This window comes from Rhyacophila brunnea, unplaced genomic scaffold (genome assembly GCF_057557595.1).
Source record: "Rhyacophila brunnea isolate RB1 unplaced genomic scaffold, BYU_Rbru_1.0 scaffold_5, whole genome shotgun sequence".
In the NCBI taxonomy this organism is placed as follows: Eukaryota; Metazoa; Arthropoda; class Insecta; order Trichoptera; family Rhyacophilidae; genus Rhyacophila; species Rhyacophila brunnea.
The window spans coordinates 19,298,826-19,321,033 of NW_028233170.1; the positions used below are offsets into that span (position 1 = coordinate 19,298,826).

General features: G+C 29.7%; 1 protein-coding gene across 1 annotated transcript in view; it reads left to right on the forward strand.

The window, feature by feature from the left end:
* Positions 1–22,208, forward strand: part of LOC147066128 (neural-cadherin-like) — a 549,013-nt gene that overhangs the window by 440,601 nt on the left and 86,204 nt on the right. Inside the window, exon 4 of the mRNA XM_085956145.1 lies at positions 17,243–17,358. Within this exon, the coding sequence (XP_085812271.1) occupies positions 17,243–17,358 (116 nt within the window). The remainder of the gene's footprint in view (positions 1–17,242; positions 17,359–22,208) is intronic.

Sequence of the window (22,208 nt, forward strand, 5' to 3'; positions counted from 1 at the left end):
GTGAGGACTTTCAATTTGCAAATCATCTATTTTCAATAATAAAAATCTAATATTTCTAATTGGTATGCGTATTTGGTATTGAATAAATAAATTCAAGTGACTTTTACTGTAAGTATATGAAAATAAAATAAATTTATCTCTCAATATCTGAAAATATATTGAATAATGAAAACATTATTATTTATACTTGAAATTTTTACGTGTAATATTTATTTTTATTTTTACACAATACTCTTTTCAGAACTCAAAGCGTTACTTTGAAAATTATAACTATGTGTGCTTAATATCACCAGCTGGCAGGCTACATCTAAGTATGAGTATCGTTAGCAAGTCACTCTAACTTGTGCGATAAACGTGGAAGCATTTAGTAAAATAAATAAAATTCAAAAATAAATTTATAAGTATAAGTGTGTCGTTATTTATTTATCTATTATAGTATACTACAGAGATTAAATAACACATTAGCATTTATATGGAATTGGACTATAAATAAGTCAAATTGATGAAACAAAGTATCTCTAGTTTAAAATTTTGTGACATCACTCTTAAATAATAAATCGCGCTGCGGCTGAATTCAGTTGAAGGCGATATAAGGAACAACATTTTTACCACAATGTTTTTTTGCACCGTCACCCCTAAAGCCTTATTTCTTTGCAAAAATAACCTCCTTTGGGACAGACCAGCGTGAAGCACGATTTACATTTCCAAAGTAAGCCATGTAGTAAAAATATATTGCCCAAAATGAAGAAAAAAGATTCTGTGCTCTTTTTATATACCTACACATTTTGATATGTTAAACAAAACTTGCCATAAGATTCTACAGAGTAAATAAAACTTTTAATGCAGCTAAATCCGCGTAGAATTTTTTCTAAGAAAAAGTTTAAGACAAATTATTATTTCCCAATAAATTAATCGTACTAAATCGCCCGACATAAAAAAAGGATTGTTTCTAAGTATCTAGGTAGGCACTTTATCTTGGTACGTGACAGCTGGATTATTACTTCCTGAATCTAATAATTTTCTATATGAAAACTTAATTTTTTAACATTTCTTTACGTTGTTTAAAAAAGAATAAACATTTGTTTCGATTTGTAGAGTTATTTCCTAGGGAATATAATACTCATTAAAACCACATAAATATAAATAATTATTGACATAGCGTAATATATACGTAAAGTTACAGACATGTTAGTTTCTTTTCCCCTCCGGATATCCAATATATTTTTCTTTTGTTTCTCTACATCCGTAGACTAAAAGGTTTATTTATCCAATTTAGATATTCCGTTGCATTTGAAATAAAGTTCTTTAGGAATAAAAACCCATATGACTTTATTTATAAAAGTTGACATGATATTAAAGAATATATTTTGAGCTTTGCCATTTTAAATTAAATTACCTAATAGTAATATGTACAGAAAGAGGGATATAACATTTTTCTATTACAATTTTCTCGGAAAATGAAATTTTCCCACTTTACATTAAGCGCAACCGCTAGAGTTATATACAATATGCTTACTTTTTCCCATTATCGTCGTTGCTAAATAGACCGGATGTGTTTTAAGTGAAAAATTACTGACCGATTAAGAGCGCTTTTTCTCGGTAAATAGTTTGCAAGAGTGTCATAAATGCGTCTGAAATAAATTTTTATCGCTTCCGCTCTTTATGAAGATTTTCTTTTATATAACGGACCAAGTAGGTATTTGTTAAGCGAAGTGGAAATTTAAATTGTCGTTTCTTAAGTTATGTAAAGCCACTGACTGGTAAAATGTTAAACAGAAAGAAAATTGTAATGGCTTAAACCATGACGTAGGTTCTTTTGCGAGCTGTACAAATAATATCTCATTTTATTCATTAACTTACACAACCTTCAATTTATGTAAACAAAATAGATCTTATACTTTGAATTTTCCTTGAATTAATTATAAAAGTTTCACAAAGAAAGCATTTACTTTTTAGCGAAAAGTTAATACGTGCGTCATAAAAAAGGCATTTTAATTGTAAATTCTTTAACTGTAGAAATGACTTAAATATTATATAAGTTAAAAGGGTTAAAAAATTACATTGTTAAAAAGGGAAAGAAATATTTTTTGGAAGAATTCTTTAGTATCTTAAGAAGCTTTTTTTATTTTTTTGTTTTATAATAGTTTATACCAACATTCAATAAAGCAGATGTGAAAATAAGTTGTATGTATAAGTAACTGACAGACATAAAATAAATAGCTAAGTACCTATATAATTCGTTTAAAAAATCATAAAAAATATACGTATGTTATGTAAAGGGCAAAGATATAAAATATGACCTAACTCAAACTTGAGACCTTTTAATGTGTACACAAGACCTTTTTACCACACAGACATATATCAACAAAAATTAACCGAGATAAATGAAACGAAAAATATTTGTGTACAGAGAGTCATTTAGGCCTAAAGAGTCAAATTTAAATGTATGTATTTATCTGCATAGATTTCTATAAAATATTTTATGCGCAATACAGCTTATCTCTTTCTATTTAGAGTAAAGATATTTCATTTTTCAAAGAGATAGGGATCTAAAATTTTGCATCAACTGATTTTAAGATCTTGAAAGATGTCAAACTTTAAAAAAAATTTGGGGGAAATTCGACAATGCCTATTTTACATTTTTTAGAGATATCTTAGATATTATATAAATTAAACTGTTTAAATTGTCTTGTATGTTTATGCTGATTGTTCTTGATACAGTCGCTTTGAACAATAATTTGTAATGTGCTGCTATTGAACTATTTTCTGATGTTGTATAGCCAGGGAGTCCGTCTACCGGTATTTCAACATCCTTCAACTTTTGTTAGAATGAACAGTTATAAGACTTAGTATTTATTGCAATTTATAATGTGCTTGAAGTGTCACAATGTTATATTTTGTGTAATTTTTTTCATACGATATAGATAGGTAGCTAGCAGTATCTTTCCATGACATTTTATTAAATTAGAGTATCATTTATTAGGTAAGTAGGTATATTATTAAAATGTAACATAATAGATATCTACCAGTTTGAATTGTGATTACAAGTTTTAATATTTCTGAGATATTGAATCTATTGACCCGATTTTATTGATATATATATATCTCAATATGATCGTAAGTTACCCAACCATAAAAATATTAAAAATACCTTGAAAGACTTTTTCGTTAATTTAATTAATTAACTAATTTCAGCAAGGCAACAATCCATACAACAACCTCCAGTTTAGTCTGGTGTATGACTAAAACTTTTCAGGTGTAGGCATATTCTATATACATGACTCCACGATGTCCTCCGTATTCTTAATCTCACCACACTTGCAAAGTGGGGACTATTTCAACCCCCATCTAATACCATAATTTTCAGTCAGGATAGATTCACTGCTGGATTAAAACGTCTTTTAGCTCCTTATACTTTTATTGGTCCAAAGTTCTTCACTGCTTTTTACATCCATCAAAGTTGATAGTCACTCCACCGGGTATTAACGTGGCACTGTAGACATTTAGTGTTCTTTGAGTACCACTGTGTGACTATTTATTCTGCGATTTTCCACTCACTGATCGGCATGTTCAGTTTTGCGACTTTTATCTATTGATTGAATTTATAGTCTTTCCGCGGTAATAATACATACCTAATATACAACCTTCACATGCCACATTAATCATATATTTTTTAATTTCTCCTATATGAGTCCACATTTTACTTGGTGTTAGTAAGTAGTAGGTACAATATACGCAATGGTACTTATAAAGTTCTTTTTTTTATTAATTCTTTTTTTATTCAACGAATAATTCACAAGATTTGAGAATGTAGCATTCTAATTATTAAACATACTTAATTTTGAAAACACTTCTGAGAAAACATATAATAACCAAGAGAAAAGGACAGTCTTTTTTGAAAAAAGTAAGACACCCAGCAGGAATCGAACCTGCATCTCTCGGGTTTCTCGCCCATACACATAGTGGTATATCAAAAAAGATTTTTTCTATTGGTTACAATATATTTTCCCAGAAGTGTTTTCAAAGTTATGTACATTTATAAAGTTATCATTGGATTTTTTATGATATTTATTTTAAGTGCATTTTCATGCAAAAATCGTATACTCAGGATGAGTATATAATCAAAATTCTACATTTTATATTTGGTATAAATTGCTTTGATGGAAAATGCTATTTTTTGACAATACACACAATGTATTTGAAGTTGTTTATATTATGAAGAGCTCTTTCATTGTTAATAAAACGTCAGTAGATTGCAATCCCACGAACATCCAACAAAAAGTTTTGTCGTAAACGAGAGACATAGCACACAGTTTTCAAAAAGGGATGTAAATTATATTACCCGCGTTTTATTGATACTCAAGAAGTATCATGAATGCTTTAAATAGATTATTAAAATATACTAAGTAAAAGGCCTTAAAAAGTAGTAACAAAATATTAAGAATGGGGCAATTGAACCATTAAGTAAATTTTATGTTTTGTAAATGCTATAAAATTATGTTAATGGAATGCTTACTTATCTGTTTGCGGAATATATTTACGTGTGGCATCTTATTATACCATTAAAGTTTCCCGCCATAACATAAAATGGGATATTATTTATAAAAAATGAACGCCCACGTAATTTTTCTTAGTTTGCTTTATTTCTTAACCTTTTTTATAAGTAATAAAAAAATGTCTTTTCAACATCAACACATTAAAAATTTCAATAAACAACAACTTAATTTTCTTCTATTATGCATAAGACAGATTTTTTTAAAATACTATTATTTCGTAGTTTCAATATTGAAATTAAAAATGTTGTCAAAACAATAACCTTATAAAAGGACAAAACGTTATGAAAGGGAGGGATATTAACAGCTGACAGTGACCATTACCCATTGAATTAATAGTTACGTTAGTTTATGTTTATTATTATTATTACATTCGTAATTAAACCTATTGTCGATACGTTATCGTAGTAAATATTTTTTTCCTTAGCGTCATTATTTATGTAACTTACGTATATATGACATTTCCATAGAGTTCAAAATTGATCAAAAATGACCAAAATACAAAAAAAAACTCCTACAATTTAGAATCTATCGGTGAAGGTTTCATATCAAAAACTATAACACACAATAGCAGTGATGTCTCGTGGGTATAGTCAGGTTATGCGTTGCTTATGGGTGACATATTACAAGGGTGGAAAACGAAAGAGCGAATACGATAATCACAACTTTTGATAACAGTGGCGGTTTTCCATGAAGCATACGTTGCAGTTGATTCGTTAGAAAGTACTGACATCTTAGTTAAAATAATAATGTAAACATAAAAAGTCCTGGCAACCTATACTTGTTTTATATTGTAATACCCAGTGGCGGTTTATCGCATATGAATATTTTTAAGATACCCTCTAAACTTGTCAGCGTCTCAGACCTCCACGAAGCTGAAATACGGTTGTTTGAAAGTAAGTGTTGTAAAAATACGCTAATCCTCAGTAGCTAGTTTAGTGTGTATCTCATTTTTTTTTAAGTTAAGAGTTTTGTTGCTGGCTCTCTGTTTGAGATTGCCTTTTATTAATAAATTTGCATACAATTGAGACTAAGCAAGCAAACGGCATTCTAAGTCTGCCTAAGGGGGGAACTTTGCTTAAAGACGTCACTGCACAAAGGCTATTTTTATTGAAAAAAATGCTGTATGAGACCGCAAATTTGTGTCACTGGACCGCTCCTCGTGTTATATATACTTAATAGCAGTTTACATATTATGAAATGCCTAGTTTCAAAAGCCCCTAAAACGGTTTTTGAAAATTTTTGAGTTAGAAATGTATTTAGATGGATATTTTGTTACCTATATTATAGCCAAAGATTGAACTTTATAAAACGCCAAAATCCGTTAATACGTATGATCAAAAATTAGGGTAAATTTCAAAACTTGCTAAAATGGGTGAGTGTGCTTTTCAAATACCCCTAAAATGGAAAGCCAAAATACTCTAAAACTACTAAATAAGTACATACATAACGTTCACAGATTTAATAGATATGATTTTTCTCATTTTTCTCAGAACTATCTAAAATCGTTTCTGGGGCTTTTGAAACTAGAAGCTTCATATATCTCAAATAAAACATAAATAACGTCAGTAAATACATCCTAGATAAATCTAATTGTTGGATTGTGGTTTTTTTATGCTAATTACATTCTTCTCAGTCCTGTTCGTTGTGTTGCCACCTAACGATTTTGTCTTCTTTGAGATAGTCCTGGTCTTTTCATTTTAGATCTTTACAAACTCTATTACACCGCATTTCTACCCTAATTGATTCCCAAATCCAATTATTCCGTTTCTTTTCCTTACGTGTTATGCCTAACACGCACCTCTCTAAACTACGATGTCTTACCACACATATTAATATATATAGATGAGAAAGTTTTTTTTTAGCATCATAAATATGTTATTAAGACAGAATAAATGTACCGAAATAATTTTTCGATCAAATTGTGTGCCTACATAAATTCTGGTAGTTTGGGTAAAAGCATTTCTCTTATCGCCGGACCATTTTTTTAATATCGAACAAGAACACACTTGCCCTGAGATTATGAATCCTTTAGTTTTTTTTATACAGCGCTTTCTAACGTTTTTGCGGTTATTCTGGCGTAATCCATTCTTGTGAAAATGTTTTTTAGAAATTTATGAGAACATTATTTTCATTTTAAATAAATTAATCACTACTATCATTCAAATTTATTCATTGACTTGTACAGCAGCAGGTCATCAATAACAAAATAAACGGAAACATTCTATCTGTTGTAAACAAAGTGGCATAAAATATACATCAATAAAACAAACTAGATATGACCGTCTTTGTCTGTAGTTCTATCGATTTGTTTACTATGTATTGTAACTTTACTGTATAACATTGTATTTCTTTGTATTCTGCGAAAACTAGAGTATATGAAAACACTAAAATCATTTTATTATATATGTTATCTAAAATTTAAGATTTTGGATCGTTACACACAGTGTTGCCAACGGTAATTTCCAAAATAGTGTAAAAAAATTAACAGAATAACAGAAATTAGCAGAAAAAAAATCATAGATTTTTACAAATTAAAAGAATAGTCTAAAAACTAGCATTTCAATAAAAAAAAATCGCAATTATTAAGATCGTTTTTACGATAATAAAGTTTATTGTCTAAAACTTTGCTAAAATAATATTGATTAAATTTCCTTAGTCGACAGGCTAATATACCAGTAGTTAGTTATCAATTTAGTAGAGTATTTTATCTCGACACCATAAAAGTTTCTGAAGTTACAAAATAAAAGTTCTAGTAAATAACGCACTTGCAATAATTCTTCTCGTTTTAATAAAGTAGTCAGATAGCAACGGTGGTGGGAAGAGGTGATCTACTGATAGAAGAGCGCGTGCGCCGACGTCCAGATGCTGTCAAGGGGTGCCGGACGAAATCCGGCCATTCGGGATTTCAGCATTCGGGATTTCGGCCTTCGGGATTCCGGCCATTCGGGATTTCAGCCATTCGGGATTTCAGCGTTCGGGATTTCGATATTCGGGATTTCGGCTTTCGGGATTTTGACCCAAACCCGCTGTCAAGTGAGATACAGACGTACGTGTCTAAAAAGATACTGACCGAATAATAGCAAAAATTGAATGGATGGATGAGAAATGCACACCCAGATTCAACCGTTGCATATTTATGATGGATTTGAAAAAAATCAAATTAAATCATGATGTAGATATTTTTGTCTATTTTTGGTTTCCGTGTATCATGCGGACGGATTTCTTTTAATACCTACCAATAATATTTTTAGATACTTAATCCATTTATTTATATATCGTTTACTGGTGTAATTTAAGTACATTTTCTTTGAACATAGTAATTTTATCAACATTAATAAAAATAAACGTCATTTGTTTGCTTCAGAATAAGATTATATTCCATAAATTATTGGAAGACGGACCAGTATAAATAGTATGTACTCAGGTTTATTCAGTTTGCTAGAAAAATAATACTGTAAAGTATTTATTTTTCCGTATTATTATAGAAGTTTGGATATTGTCTGAACAAAACACCATACGGTAAACACTCACCTTATGGAGTGATAAAATATCAGTCACGCTATATTGGAATATTACGAAACCGAACTCTCTTTGTCCTTGCGGTCGAAAGAATAAACGTCCAATAAATCAAACGATTAACGATTAATAATGGCAGTCTTGTACAATCAATTTCTTTTTATGATTTCAATTAATAGTTTGGTACTGTTCGGTTATACCGGAGGCAGCGGAAAACGCATTTTGAAAATAGTCGATAAACTGGATTATTTGTTAGTTTGGGTTAGTTTAGGTTCGGTTAGGTTGGGTTAGGTTAGGTTAGGTTAGGTTAGGTTAGGTTTGGTTAGGTTAACCTAACAAATAATCCAGTTTATCGGCTATTTTCAAAATGCGTTTTCCGCTGCCTCCGGTATAACCGAACAGTACCAATAGTTTTTTATCGACAAAAACTATTACGTCCAATATTAGTTTTCAATTTCTTTTATTTTGTTAACTGTCAATTCATGGTGGAACTGCATTGTATTGTTGTCTTAATTTATATGTACTTATTCCACTTTTTATTATAAAAAGTGGAATAAGTACCTAAAAAAATGCGTTTTAATAAATTAAAACCACAATCATTAGTTTTATTTAAATGTAAATATCACACCAATTCTCTGCATTTTATTGAGTGTTTTTGGTAATAAATTAATCATGAAGTAGGTTTATTAATTGTTTTTTGCTTACTTAAATCTTGAAATAAAAAATGGACTATCCGGAAAACGCTAATTTGAAATCCTGGAGAACATAATTACAAAAAGTCAAATATAGAAAATTAATTATCAAAGCGTTTTCAAATTTCCCGGTAAAAATTTGAATTTTTAGTCAACAGGATTTAATTTAAGGTATTATGATCAGATACCAATTATAATCTTTAGATAAAAATCTCGTTAATAAATGAGTTTTTACTGGTTTATTTCATAAAATACATTAATCCCTTAATTTTGAATATTTCCACACAAATTAACTATAATTGAAAATTAATAAAATTCTTTAATATTCTAGTCATGATAATTATACAATAGATGTTTTGCTTCTTAATATCATCGGATATTTAAACTACGATTGGTTTAGTTTGATACTAATATTGTACAATTCTTTTGAATGTGGAATTACATAATATAACACAAGGGAGGACGAAGGTTTTTTAAATCAACTATTTTTTATTTACAATTTACATTATATAAGATTTAAGAATGTAACATTCTTTTATTGAACATCTATAATTTGAAAACACTTATGAGAAATACGTAACCAATGAAAAAATCTTTTTGAAAAAAATACAATACCCAGTAGGATTCGAACCTGCATCTCTCGAGAATCACGTCCATGCTATAGGTATCTTATCCAATGGCGACGAATATTAACTTTTTTTCTAAATCGTCAATCGGATTTGGGCTCTCCTGATGAAGAGGTTTTCTAACAGATTTTTTACGAGAAGTAAATTCTACCCAGTCTCGTAATCTATTAAGTCATGCTTGTATCCAAACACACATTGAAAAAACAACATGTAAATTTTTCAAACCCACAATTCCAAGCCGACACGTTACCGCTTCATAATTTTGGACGCGTATGGATTAAAATTAATACTGTCACATGGTATGAATATCGCTGTATAGGTACCTAAAAAAGTAGAGCTTAAACGCAGACACCGTTGTTGCTAAATCATCCGGATTACAATCTTCAGTCATAACATCCTCACGAAAAAGAAGAAGAACTATGCTGACCAATAAATACGTACCTATATAACAGAAGTCAATATGCATATATCATAAACTTACACATACGAAAGTGAGTCATGCACGGTGTGCCTCTTAACTACCAAGTTAGAAGGATGAATAGAGGATCCAAGATATATTCCGGATATTTACTATGATTTTCAATGTATATTGTATACCATCATCTCAGGTAGACAAACTGCATCTTTCATAATATTATCTTTACAAAACAGAGGCATGTAGCCAATGCCCTTAAAGTAAAAAGTTACATAGGTATATAGTTAAATTACTTCCAGGGTGGGCATCATGACTTTTCGTGTATATTATCATATCAGGAAGATGAATCGTAAAAAAACGACGTTTCTTATATTATTATATATACTCAACAGTCTCAACACAATCACCTGGCCGTCTACGCTTAAAATCAATTCGCTATTTCTCAGATGTAACCAAGAAAATAATATTATAAGTTTATTAAAGATGAGACGGGTAAATATTAATATTTTCGTATATTTGTATTGCAGAACTCATTATCTTGTTAGACGATCATTCATGCAGCGGCTTAATAATTTACCATCGATGTCATTATTATATCATATCACATTGCCGCCAGTCATATCCATCATAATTCATTACTCATACCATTATGGTATTTATTACATTAGGGACATCTTATTTTGGAGTCTGGACTCACAGTAAATCATGAAAAAGAAATATCTTCTAATAATTGAAAATACTTTTAAGCATTTTAGCTATCTTATCAATATATTGGCATTATGTAGAATATATTTTACAATATATTACTATATACTATATTGTACTATTACTATATTGTAGAATATATTGTACAATATACATCGATGGTACAGTAATGCACACTAAACTAAGTCAGCCATACGTATTTGTTTTTATTGAACTAAGACTACAATTTATTTACAGGTGGTGTTGGTTAGTTTTAGTTAAGTTTAGTTAATTCAATTAAACCCTGTAAAAACCAGACCATAATAGATACCTAATAGTCAACAAATACTCGTCTATCTATAAAATATCTAAAATTGTGCCATTAAATAATACATAATTTTGGATATTTTATAGACAGAATAATATTTTTATCTATTATGACATAGCTTAATGAATTTTAAAAATGAACCAACAATATTAGGTTAGTTTTCAAAAATTAATTTAACCCTGCTAACCAAACCATATTTTGGTATACTTTGGGAAATATGATAAAATTGTGCAAATTTTTCATTCATACTTATTTGTTTTCGTTGAATTATTAATATATTATTACTTACAAATTTTGTAAGTAATAATATATTAATAATTCAACGAAAACAAATAAGTATGAATGAAAAATTTGCACAATTTTATCATATTTCCCAAAGTATACCAAAATATGGTTTGGTTAGCAGGGTTAAATTAATTTTTGAAAACTAACCTACACTATTTGTAAATAATTGTAGTCTTAGTTCAATTAAAACAAATACGTATGGCTAACAAAGTTTAATGTGCACTATTTATGCCGTATCTTAACAGCCTACCTCCACTCTTCGCTACTGATATATGAATGGTTCACAAGCATAGTGAACCAAGTCCATTTTGGCTATTTTTGAGAAGCTAGATTCAAACATTCCAATTCTGTAAGAGTATAATTGCAATTCTGAAGTGTTATTTTGAGTACAACATTTAAGTTATTGTGTAAGGGAAATAATACCCTTACATAAACGCTTACTCAAAAATAACCAGAATGGACTTGGTTCGCTATGCTTGTGAAACACTCATATAATAACAATTTATATATTTTTTAAATATTTTATAATAAAGTAATATACACTTCATTTTGCTGAAAATGTAACTGTTTTTCTATACTGTATTTAGATACCTCTACTCAATCTATAACATTTTTCATATATCATTTGAAAACACCTCAGATATATTATTATAGGCTTTAAAATTACCTTATTTATTTTAATTACTTCCTAAACTATAGGTTTTATACAAAGTCATGCCTTGTGTGGTTTTCTAGTATTTCTTCCAATGCATAGTCAAATTCAAAATATGAAGATGTAATTTGCCAATTCAGAAATTCAGTAACTGCCCTTTAACTTTAATATAAAATACTTTTACTTTTTTTAAATAATGATTACATAATTTCATTTAAACAATGTCTGTACCTATTCGGTATAGCTGTCAAACATTTCACAACAAATGCCACGGCCTCCGGTTCCATCGTCAATTAGGGGCACAAGCGACGGCATTTGTTGGACTCGCCGAAATTATGAAATACCCCGCGAAGGGTCCTTTGTAAAATTTGCATTTCACGCTAAGTAATGAAATTATGTAGCGAAACAATTACCAACTGTGCATTGCGTGGCCGGTCGATGGTTAACAATTGCGATGTTCGGTGGTGCTTTGTTACCAAACGGCGAATATTATACTCCGATTCTGTTCAATCGAATTAGCAATATCGTAAATTCTACATTATGTGTATCGCTATATCATAAATAAATAACGGATGTAACAAAAGAATACATTACGGAAAGAGCAAAAGCCTTTTCCGAAAACAATACATTTTCTTATGAATATGATAACGAGCTGTGCTTTAATACTCTTATTTCAAGAAAAAGAATATTAAATTAGAATTAGGGATGCCCAGCAGTAAGGGTAAAACATATTTTCAGTGATTTATTATTCTTATAGTAAATATTTCTTGCTAATTACATCTTTTCTATGAGATTAAAGCTCTACAAATCGTATCAACCATCATCATTCTTAGCTCTACAACATATTGTGTAACTTGAGGTTGTATGTCATTCACTCAAAATTTTAAGTCCTAGCTCCGTCTTGACTATTATTCTGGAATAGGTACTGCGGATTTTTGCGTTCAACTTTTTCCCAACTTTTTCTATTTTCTGCAAAGCTTGTAGTGAATGATATTGGTTTTGCAATACATATTTTATTCACTTGATCACTTCACCTGATCGGCGTTTACCCTCTGTTCCGTTTACTTGGCACATTCCCAAAAACAATTAATCTTATAAGGATTTCTGGGCCACTGGGAACACTGTGTACAAAAATCGCATAATACGATACAATCACACTGAAGATACTTTTCACTGATTTATCTGCAATATCAAAATATTGGTTCTGTATTTCGTCCAGGATAACTTCAGTAGTCACCACTTTTCGAATACCTATATTGAGAACTTTTTCTTTTTTTACTCGTAATATCCAGGAATCCACCTCAATAATACGAAAATGGAATTTACTATTATATAACAAACTATATCATTTTATTTCGTGAAATCTTACAATTTCTTCATATAATAGGCGGTGGTAGTCACTATATTTTTTTTTCGCATCCGTAAGAGTAAACTAAACTTGAACCCGGATACACTATACTCTCTTGTGCATAGCAAATTTTCTCTATCTACGATAATAAGTCTTTTCGAATAAGTTGAGTTAATGTTCACGATTCTACATCATACATTTAAATCGAATCCACCAAGTTCTGCAGTCTGCTCCAACTAAATCATTTTATTTCTTAAAATAACACAATCCCTCTATATATCTAATCATTTTCGTTCTAAGTTCTATTTTTTCCTCTCATCCATATGAGTCAGCTAAAATTGACCAAAAATACTTTGTAATACTGTATAACACTGTACTCTCTTTCAGCAGACCTGCTCTGTCTTTTATTATAAGTATATTTTTAGTATTTTAGTAGTTAGACAGTCTGCATATTTAGCTATACACCACTACAGCTACATACTATATCTCTGCCATTTTATCCTAATTATAAGTAATGTACAAAGGATCATCAGCAAGTTTCAAGTAACACCAAAATACGTATCAAAAATAACAAAATACTTCGTGGATTCGTATGAAATGTGGACATTCTGTCATTTGTTTAACGCAGATATTATATTTTATCAATAATTATAAGATAAGGCGACGTTTTCGTGAATATTATTTATTTCATTTCTTCACTACCGAGCATCTTGAAATTTCTAATAGTTTCTCTTAACTTGCCACCGCACGAACAACTGCGATGAATGTTCCTTACGCTGCAATTGCTATAGTTTTGTTGAATTATTGATATTTTCTATAATCCTATTACAAATTTAAAATAGTATTAAACCAAATACGGCCAATTGATAATCGGATTTGATAGCAGTCACCTGAATGTATTTACATCCAGAAAACTCAAAATTAATTGTCCTACCTGATGGAACTAACTATTATCAAAACTCTTGGTTTCGTCGGTATAAACAATAATACATACACTTTAAATTAATTAAGGAAAAAACTATTGTTCTTTTATCATGCGTAGGTACAGATTTTTTATTTATTTGTAAATGTCAATTCGAAATATTAATATAAAAAACATACCTAATAATATATTTTATACTGTAAAATTACGTTACAATTTTCTATTATTGGATACACCACAAATCATAATACCTTTTATAAAAAAATGTTACCAAAAATTGTGTTGATCAGGACGCAAACATGCGTCCATCGGATTCCTGCTAGGGTTTTTTATCCTAAATTATTTATGTTCAATAAAAAATGTTACATTCTTCTTAGGAACTATTCATGGAATATAAAAAGTAGTTTAGTTTATAATATTTGTAATTATATAACACAATAATTTCCCTTGTATTCATTTATTTCTTTATTCTTTCGCCATACAATTTCTACAATAAAATATAAACACATATTTTAATTTTTTATACATTGTATTGTAGTAATAAATTATTAGTAATAACACAAAAAATATCCTAAATGTGCCGTGCTTGAAATATGAAGGAACCATATTTGAATTCATTTTCCAATCAAGAATGGATTTTTCTGATTGCGGGAAAATCACGTTATGATATATTATACAAAAGTTTGTGACAAAATTACAAATTATGTACTGTATATTTTCATCTTTATCTTTACACTGGTAACATTTTTCAAATAAATAATATATAAATGTTGCAAAATTACTTGTACGTAGTTCAAACATTGAGGTCCTACTGAATAATTTGTCAAGATATTACCGTCATTCTTTTGATAAGGCAACGCTTTCAAAGTACGTATCCAAGAATTTAAATGCAACCTTGTTTGTCTTTCTTAATTGGTTTCAAAGGAAAGTTACATATTTGCTTAGCTATTTTGACCTCTCTTAGTTTATTCTATTCCATGTCACAAATTTTCATCCGATTTAATTTATTCAAACAAGAAAGAACAAAATTATCAACGGAATAATTTTATTTTGATTTATTTGGAAACTCTCGTTTTACTTCATAATTGTATTATAATCTCATGATTGGTATAAATTTATGGATGGATTTAATTTATCTAGCATAATATCTAGATCTTATTTATCCTTCTTCTTTTGAAAGAAAAACTCTCCCCGGGTATATTGACAAACGTACTTACCAAGATGTAACTGTAAAACTCTTCGGTATTTATTCAATATATTATATTAAATCAAGACAATTTTAGATTCTCATAATATATATTACTTATACAATAAATACATATTTATATGACAAATAATACAAGAAAGACAATATTTATTTTCGCATTACAATTTTATTATTGCTTTGAGGAGTTAATAAATCCATCAAAAGTATTGAATTCCTCGATTCTTGTTTTATTTTACAAATTATAAATAGAGAAAACAATATGTTATTTTATAAAACATTGCCTAGTACCATCGTATGTAATTAATCACTTTTCGAAAACCATATTTTGTTATCTTATTTTTTTTATAAACACCGAATCAGTTACAGTATTTTATGTATAAAACTTTCTATTTATGTGATGATCAATAATTGCGAATTTAATAAAAGTATTTTTATTTCAATACCTACCAAATTATTGTATCATTTTGGGCCGATGTTCCATGTAAAGGTCAAAGATTTAGAATTGTGGGTACATTTGAAAGCCAAATCTGAACAATCTGTTTACTTTATAGGAAATATGTATTTGCCATTATTATTATAAATCATTTTTTATCCAAGAAATCAAGATTTCGTGAGTATACAAAATGTAATAATACCAAGGTATTACCGTAATTGTCATTGTATACAATTCATAATCAGGGAGCAAAAAGACATTTGTAGCTTTTGTAAATACCCACCATTTCAGTATAGTGAAATTTTATTGGCCAAACATTTCATTGGAATTGCTATTTACTTGTCATTTTATAGTGACTTTTGACTTTGTATTTTCCATGACAATACCTATGTAAGTTTTATGATAATTAATTTTATTATTATATATGGGTTCATTCAATAAATACTAAAATTATCAATTATGATTATCCATCGCCAATCTGTTATTGATGCAATTTGAATCACATATTTCAAGGTACCTATAAAAAAACATGTCACATTGTCAACGTCTATTTTATAATACATTTTTTGAATAGGGAAAGATTTACCTTGAAATAATAACAAGCTTTTATAGAAACTACTTCCTAAACATTTGATGACCTTACTCAAAATACAACAATAATTGTACATGGTACAGTCCATTATAATATGTAAGCAATCAATAAACGACTACATACGTATTTTTAATTTTGATTTAGTATACTGGAAACAGATTTTACAAGTTAAATTACTTAATAAAAGATTCCCTTTAACTAAACTTTTAACAATAAAATACTACAGTTTGTTATTATTTGACAAAGGAAATACAAATTTATTAATATGGTATAAAATAAATAAAATCACATTACTATTCAAGGTATATAATATGACCATACGACTGCTTAATCTGCAAACCGGTTAACTCCATTTGGGCAAGTTGTTCAAGAAGGAGAAAAAACTTATTAATTTAACTATCGAGCGGAATTTAACAATTTCAAAAATACACTTGGATTGTTTTTTTACAGATAGACTGCACTATGAATTAATACACTATTTTAGCTTCCCTTTTATAATATAAAGAAAATTAAAATAAAGAGCGGAATTCTTCCATTACCTATATTGAAAATTTGGTAATTTATTTGTAGGTTTAGGAGTTTGAAATTTTGTGTGAGTATAGAATATAATTATTATGCTTTATAACAAAATGTCATCAAAATCTAATTTTTGTAAAAAATGAAGTTGGATGGTTTGCAGATTAGGCAGTCGCATAGTTAAATGGTATTGTCATTGTTTGTCAGTTGTACTACTGAAATCGAGAGATTTAACGTATTCGTAGTAGCGTAGTAGTAAGTTATCTGACTGATATCAATTACACCGCTCTATTAGGGTAGTTTCAAAATAGTTAATCATTAACTATGAAGCATAACTAAGGTATGATAATATTTAGCTTATCAAAATAGAAGAACCCCTCAAATCAATAATCATATTATATTATTCTATTATCTTTATGAGAATGTTCTAAATCAATTATTAATAAATCATGTTCATTTTTTCTTTTCAGCATCGCGTGTTCGATATGAGATTACGGGAGGGAACATAGGCGGCGCCTTTGGAGTAACAAATACTACAGGCGCCATATACGTCGCCAGCGCACTCGACTATGAGACCCGTAACAAGGTACGTCAGTTTTTGTATGGCACATAATTTGCATAGCAACAGCATTATTTGACAGGATGTTCAGTATTTGATCTCGTCCGCCTTCTGAAAAAAAGACTGCTTGTAATACGTGACCGAACTACGTACAGGCACCATAATCGATGATCCTGACTCTTTCTTTAAAAGACGATTACGATGATATCGCAGTTTTTGATAGTGAAAGTGGATTCTTGTAAAGATTTTTTCACCCAATTTATAAACTTTTTCGATATACTTCCTAACTTTTCTGAATTATCATCATTTATAATTCAAAAATTCAAATAATTTTCAATAATAATAATCTCACTCAACTTGAAAAGACATAATATTTAAAAGATTGAATATCCAGAAGAGTCCAGAAAATATATTTAGTGTAAACGAATACTAATAATGTTTAATTGGCAATTTAACTTATTGTTTTCTAGCATTTTTGAAAGGCATTTGTCTCGGAAAATACACATCTGGCGTATGCTATTAAATCTAGCAAGTACCTTTTATAAACTGCCGTTTGTACTGCAAATTTAATATTATAAGTGAAACAATTATTACTAATACCCTTGATTTCAGAAAATTACATAAATATATTGTGACCTCACCTGGGATCGAACTTTGAACCCACAACGAAACAACTTTTATTATGCGAATTATAATATATATATGACTGCAGATTGGTATAGGTTATAAAAAGATAGCATTAAAACGTTTCCGATGCTCTCAGTGTTTACTTATTGTCGGAATTTGCTTAAATTTCATAGCCAACTATTTCATAATATTTCTGTATAATTTAAACACTTCATCTGTTTATTTAACTTAATCTGAGTTAAAGCCGTCCTCTTACGCATGCAGGACATCTGGTATATTAAATTGTACAAATAAAAAAAATTGGGTACCAATATAGGTAAGTAAGTCGGTAGGCTTTTTAAACTCACTTTCTTCGTAAAAACAAAAGCAGTATTTTTCCGCATGATGGTTTTGATCATTCATTTTTGATTGATCAGATTTATCTTTATTTACATGGTACTGATTTTCTTTCACCCTATATTAAATAACAGTATATTTATAACTCGCATACAATTCACAATATATATCGTCATATTTAAAGCTTTGAGCTTTCAATTTGCCATCATAATAAAATAACATGATGAGTTTGATGACTTACTCCCCAAAAATGTATGACATAAATCATTAAATTACAATGGTTTGTGATTAATGAATGCTTTTCATATCTATTTCTGGTAAGTACGTGAAGTATTATCAAAATATTAATATTATAATACGGTTTATCTACATACACAAGTTAAATATATACATGAATACAAAATTTTGATTAAAGCACGTATGCGAACTTACTCTCCTCATAATATCAGTCGACGCCCTTTTTAGCACAATTAATTTTGGAAAAAGCGATTCATCATACTTAACGGATTACACCCGCAGATGCCTAAATTTTTATTTAGATGATTTAATATATTGCTCCAATGACTGAACTTTCTCTTGATAGTCATCGTTATTCATTTTTATTTGTGGCACCTCGCAATATTATAAGTATTCACCAAACTAGAAGGTTTTACATTATAATCAAAAATGTTAAGTCATTTGTTGTATATAAATAAATTGAAATAAATGAATTTTCCAAATTCGAGATTATAATACACGGATTTTAGAGTAAAACCTTTCGTTACTTTACTACTAACCGGAGATGCGTAAAATGATAAGATCATATCGTCGGTCCCTATTAAAAAAGTCGGATCTGAAATTTTGTCATTTTCGGATTATTACGTAAACGTTATTTAAACACTTTAAACATTTATACCACAATCACAGTTTTTTTGTTTGTTTGGAAAATTTTGAGATTCTCAATTTAAAAATGACGGATCTACCGAGAGTGTCCGAATAACAATGAATAACAGTAAGAACCGACATTGTTGACTGGGCGTGGGTGAGCAAGATGCGTCGGATCTGACAGTTGCTGCTATGTTCACCGGATAGACGGATGTTTTTATAAACGTTTAGAAAAGTTTCTATAACCCGTATTTTTATTCATTATGGCAAGCGGATGTTTTTATAAACGTTTATAAAAGTTTCTATAACCCGTATTTTTATTCATTGTGGCAAGCAATAGGTCACAAAGGATATTTGATGAAACATCTTTGATTGCTCGTACTAAAAATAGCATTTTGCAGATCCGACTTTTTTAATAGGAACCGACGATATAGATCTCCATAGAGTGGAGATTTGTACTAACAGATTTTTTTGTTTTTTTTTTATACGTGAAATGGATGTAAACCTATTGCTCAACCTTTGTGGTTCTCTTCTGGGTCTAAACAGAAGTTGAAAAACAATATATATATATATATGTTAGACCCAGGATTCTATCCTGGAACCCACGACGTTATAAACCGACACTTAAGCTGCACTGTATATTGCATCGGAGATGATAATTTACCAAGAGTCATAAAATTTTAGTGAGATCAAAGATACTTGGTAATTATAATTTGGTCAAATATGCCAGTCCGTACTGAAATATACCCTATAAGACTATCCTTAATTTAAATAAGGAATCAACCTTTCCTTTAATTTTACCTGTTTACTGGGTTATTTTGAAACAAGGTACTTAACCAGTATCTTGATTAATATTTTGCAAATAAATTATTACTATAATTCAATATTGATTCAGGGAATTTACTTACCGTAAACTTCAACTAGGTACTCGTATCTATTTAACGGGTGCTGCATATTAACTAAAATTAATATTATTAACACCATGTACAAAAACTACCATTGCATCAGAACAATTTTGAATTATAATACATAAGCAATCCTAATTATAAACCGATTTGGGTATGTGAAAATTATTAGATAATGTTCTAAGTACAGTTATATTTTACGGGGTAGATTATAATCAAAGTGGTTTTTGTAAGTGATTATTACATCCATAGCATGGTGACTTATAAGAAAATACTAACGATTACATGAAGCCACAAGAATGAATTTAAAGCAAATCTTCTCAATATTTTTAAACCAGTGCCCAGATTAGGGCAAAGGTGTTTCGTTACCCAAAATAATAATAATAACACATACAAATACAGTTAAATACATTATCTTAAAATAATACTTATATCAGTTAAGTAACTGTCAAAGTTCTGAAATTTCATTAAATCTTCATGTTATAATATTGATAAGCTGCAGGCTTCTTTGTTATGGTTAGAACTGAAAACCCTAACTCACACATATTACTATGCTGTTGCAAAGGCTATACTAGCGTAGTATATGGACGCTGAACACTTCGTCTGAGACTGCTGGCTGATGGGATCCAACGGAGCAAAGCTGTTTGCCAAGGTCCGTCCACACACATGCCCAATTGACTTTATATCAACCAACGGGAACTTTGAGGCTTTTGAAAAAAATGCTGCGTCATTTGAAGGACGAAATAATTCCAATCACTCCTTCGATTCATCACTTCAACTCTTGACTCCTCTGTTTCGGCAGAGTTTCAGAAGTCGGGTATATTGGACATTTCATGTCACTAGAGGTAAATGACGGCAGAGTAAGTTAAGATTCTTTTTTTTATTTTCTAAACTCTTTCTTTAAGTACCAAGGTGCATTGTTGCTACATCAGTCCCGTGCAGCTTTGTTTCGGAACAAGGAAGTGTGGCACTAAAATGTTTTCATTCTGACACGTTTATAACGTCATAGAAGGCGGTTGTGCATAAATCGCGGTTGCATATACATTACGGGTGAAGATGGGGTAACTCAAATCATTGTTGTGATAATATGGTATTTATTGGCTTTTTATTTTATTTCAAATATACACATGAAGACAAAGTGTATTTGTTAAAAATGAAGCAAATCACCTAATCAATTTGTATTTTGATTAATTTTTCTTGTAGGATATTAATATTGATAAAATCGCTCATAATTATACAAATCGCTTAGGTAGGTACTTTAAAAATAAATGAGGAGTATACCGATACATTTTTATACATTTGTATCGTATCGTATGTTATTTATGATATCAAAAATACCCGTGACCTATGAGTTGAGAATATTTGTTGTATAGGGTAAATTAACATGGAGGAGTCTAAAAAATGCTACATAATATAAAAAAAATATGATATATTTTCATAAATTAAAATATAAAATATTATTAAAGTACATGTTGTTATGCCTTATTGAAAAAACCGACACGGGAAAAATTAAATAGATATCACATCTCGCAAACGCTTGAAGTCAATTTTCATTTGCAAATAAAAATAATTAAGGTTTAATGTCATTCTGAATAATGTTATTTGAATTCACATCAGGTGTCACTTTAATTTAGATGGATGGCGTCACGTGTTTAGCTACACGGTGTATAGCTTGAGGGGTCCAAATTGAAATTTACGTTTAACGTAATTATTGTGGACAGAGTGTTTCGGTGTGAGAAGTTCTGAAATCAGCCGGAAAGTGAAATTAACACTAACCAATGGGGCTCGTGTTGACCTATTAAGGCTTAATATATGTCGGTGATGAATGGAAATGCGGTAAACAGAGAAACTCTGCTAAGTGAATACATGCGTTTATACACCACGACCACATTAAGGGTGGATATATGAACATTCAGTACCTCTCAGAATACCTACCCTTCACATTACCACTGAGGCGCGACCTTAATGTCCGGGAATACTGCATGTTATCGCCTTACGAAATACCGAGGGGAAATTTACTAGGTTTGATGTGAATGTATTATAATTTACGAGTTGTTATGATAGTGTATGTAAAGTGTTATCACTTAAATGCAGCTTAACTAAATTAATTCATTTGTTTTGTATAAATAATAGACATTCCTTTTT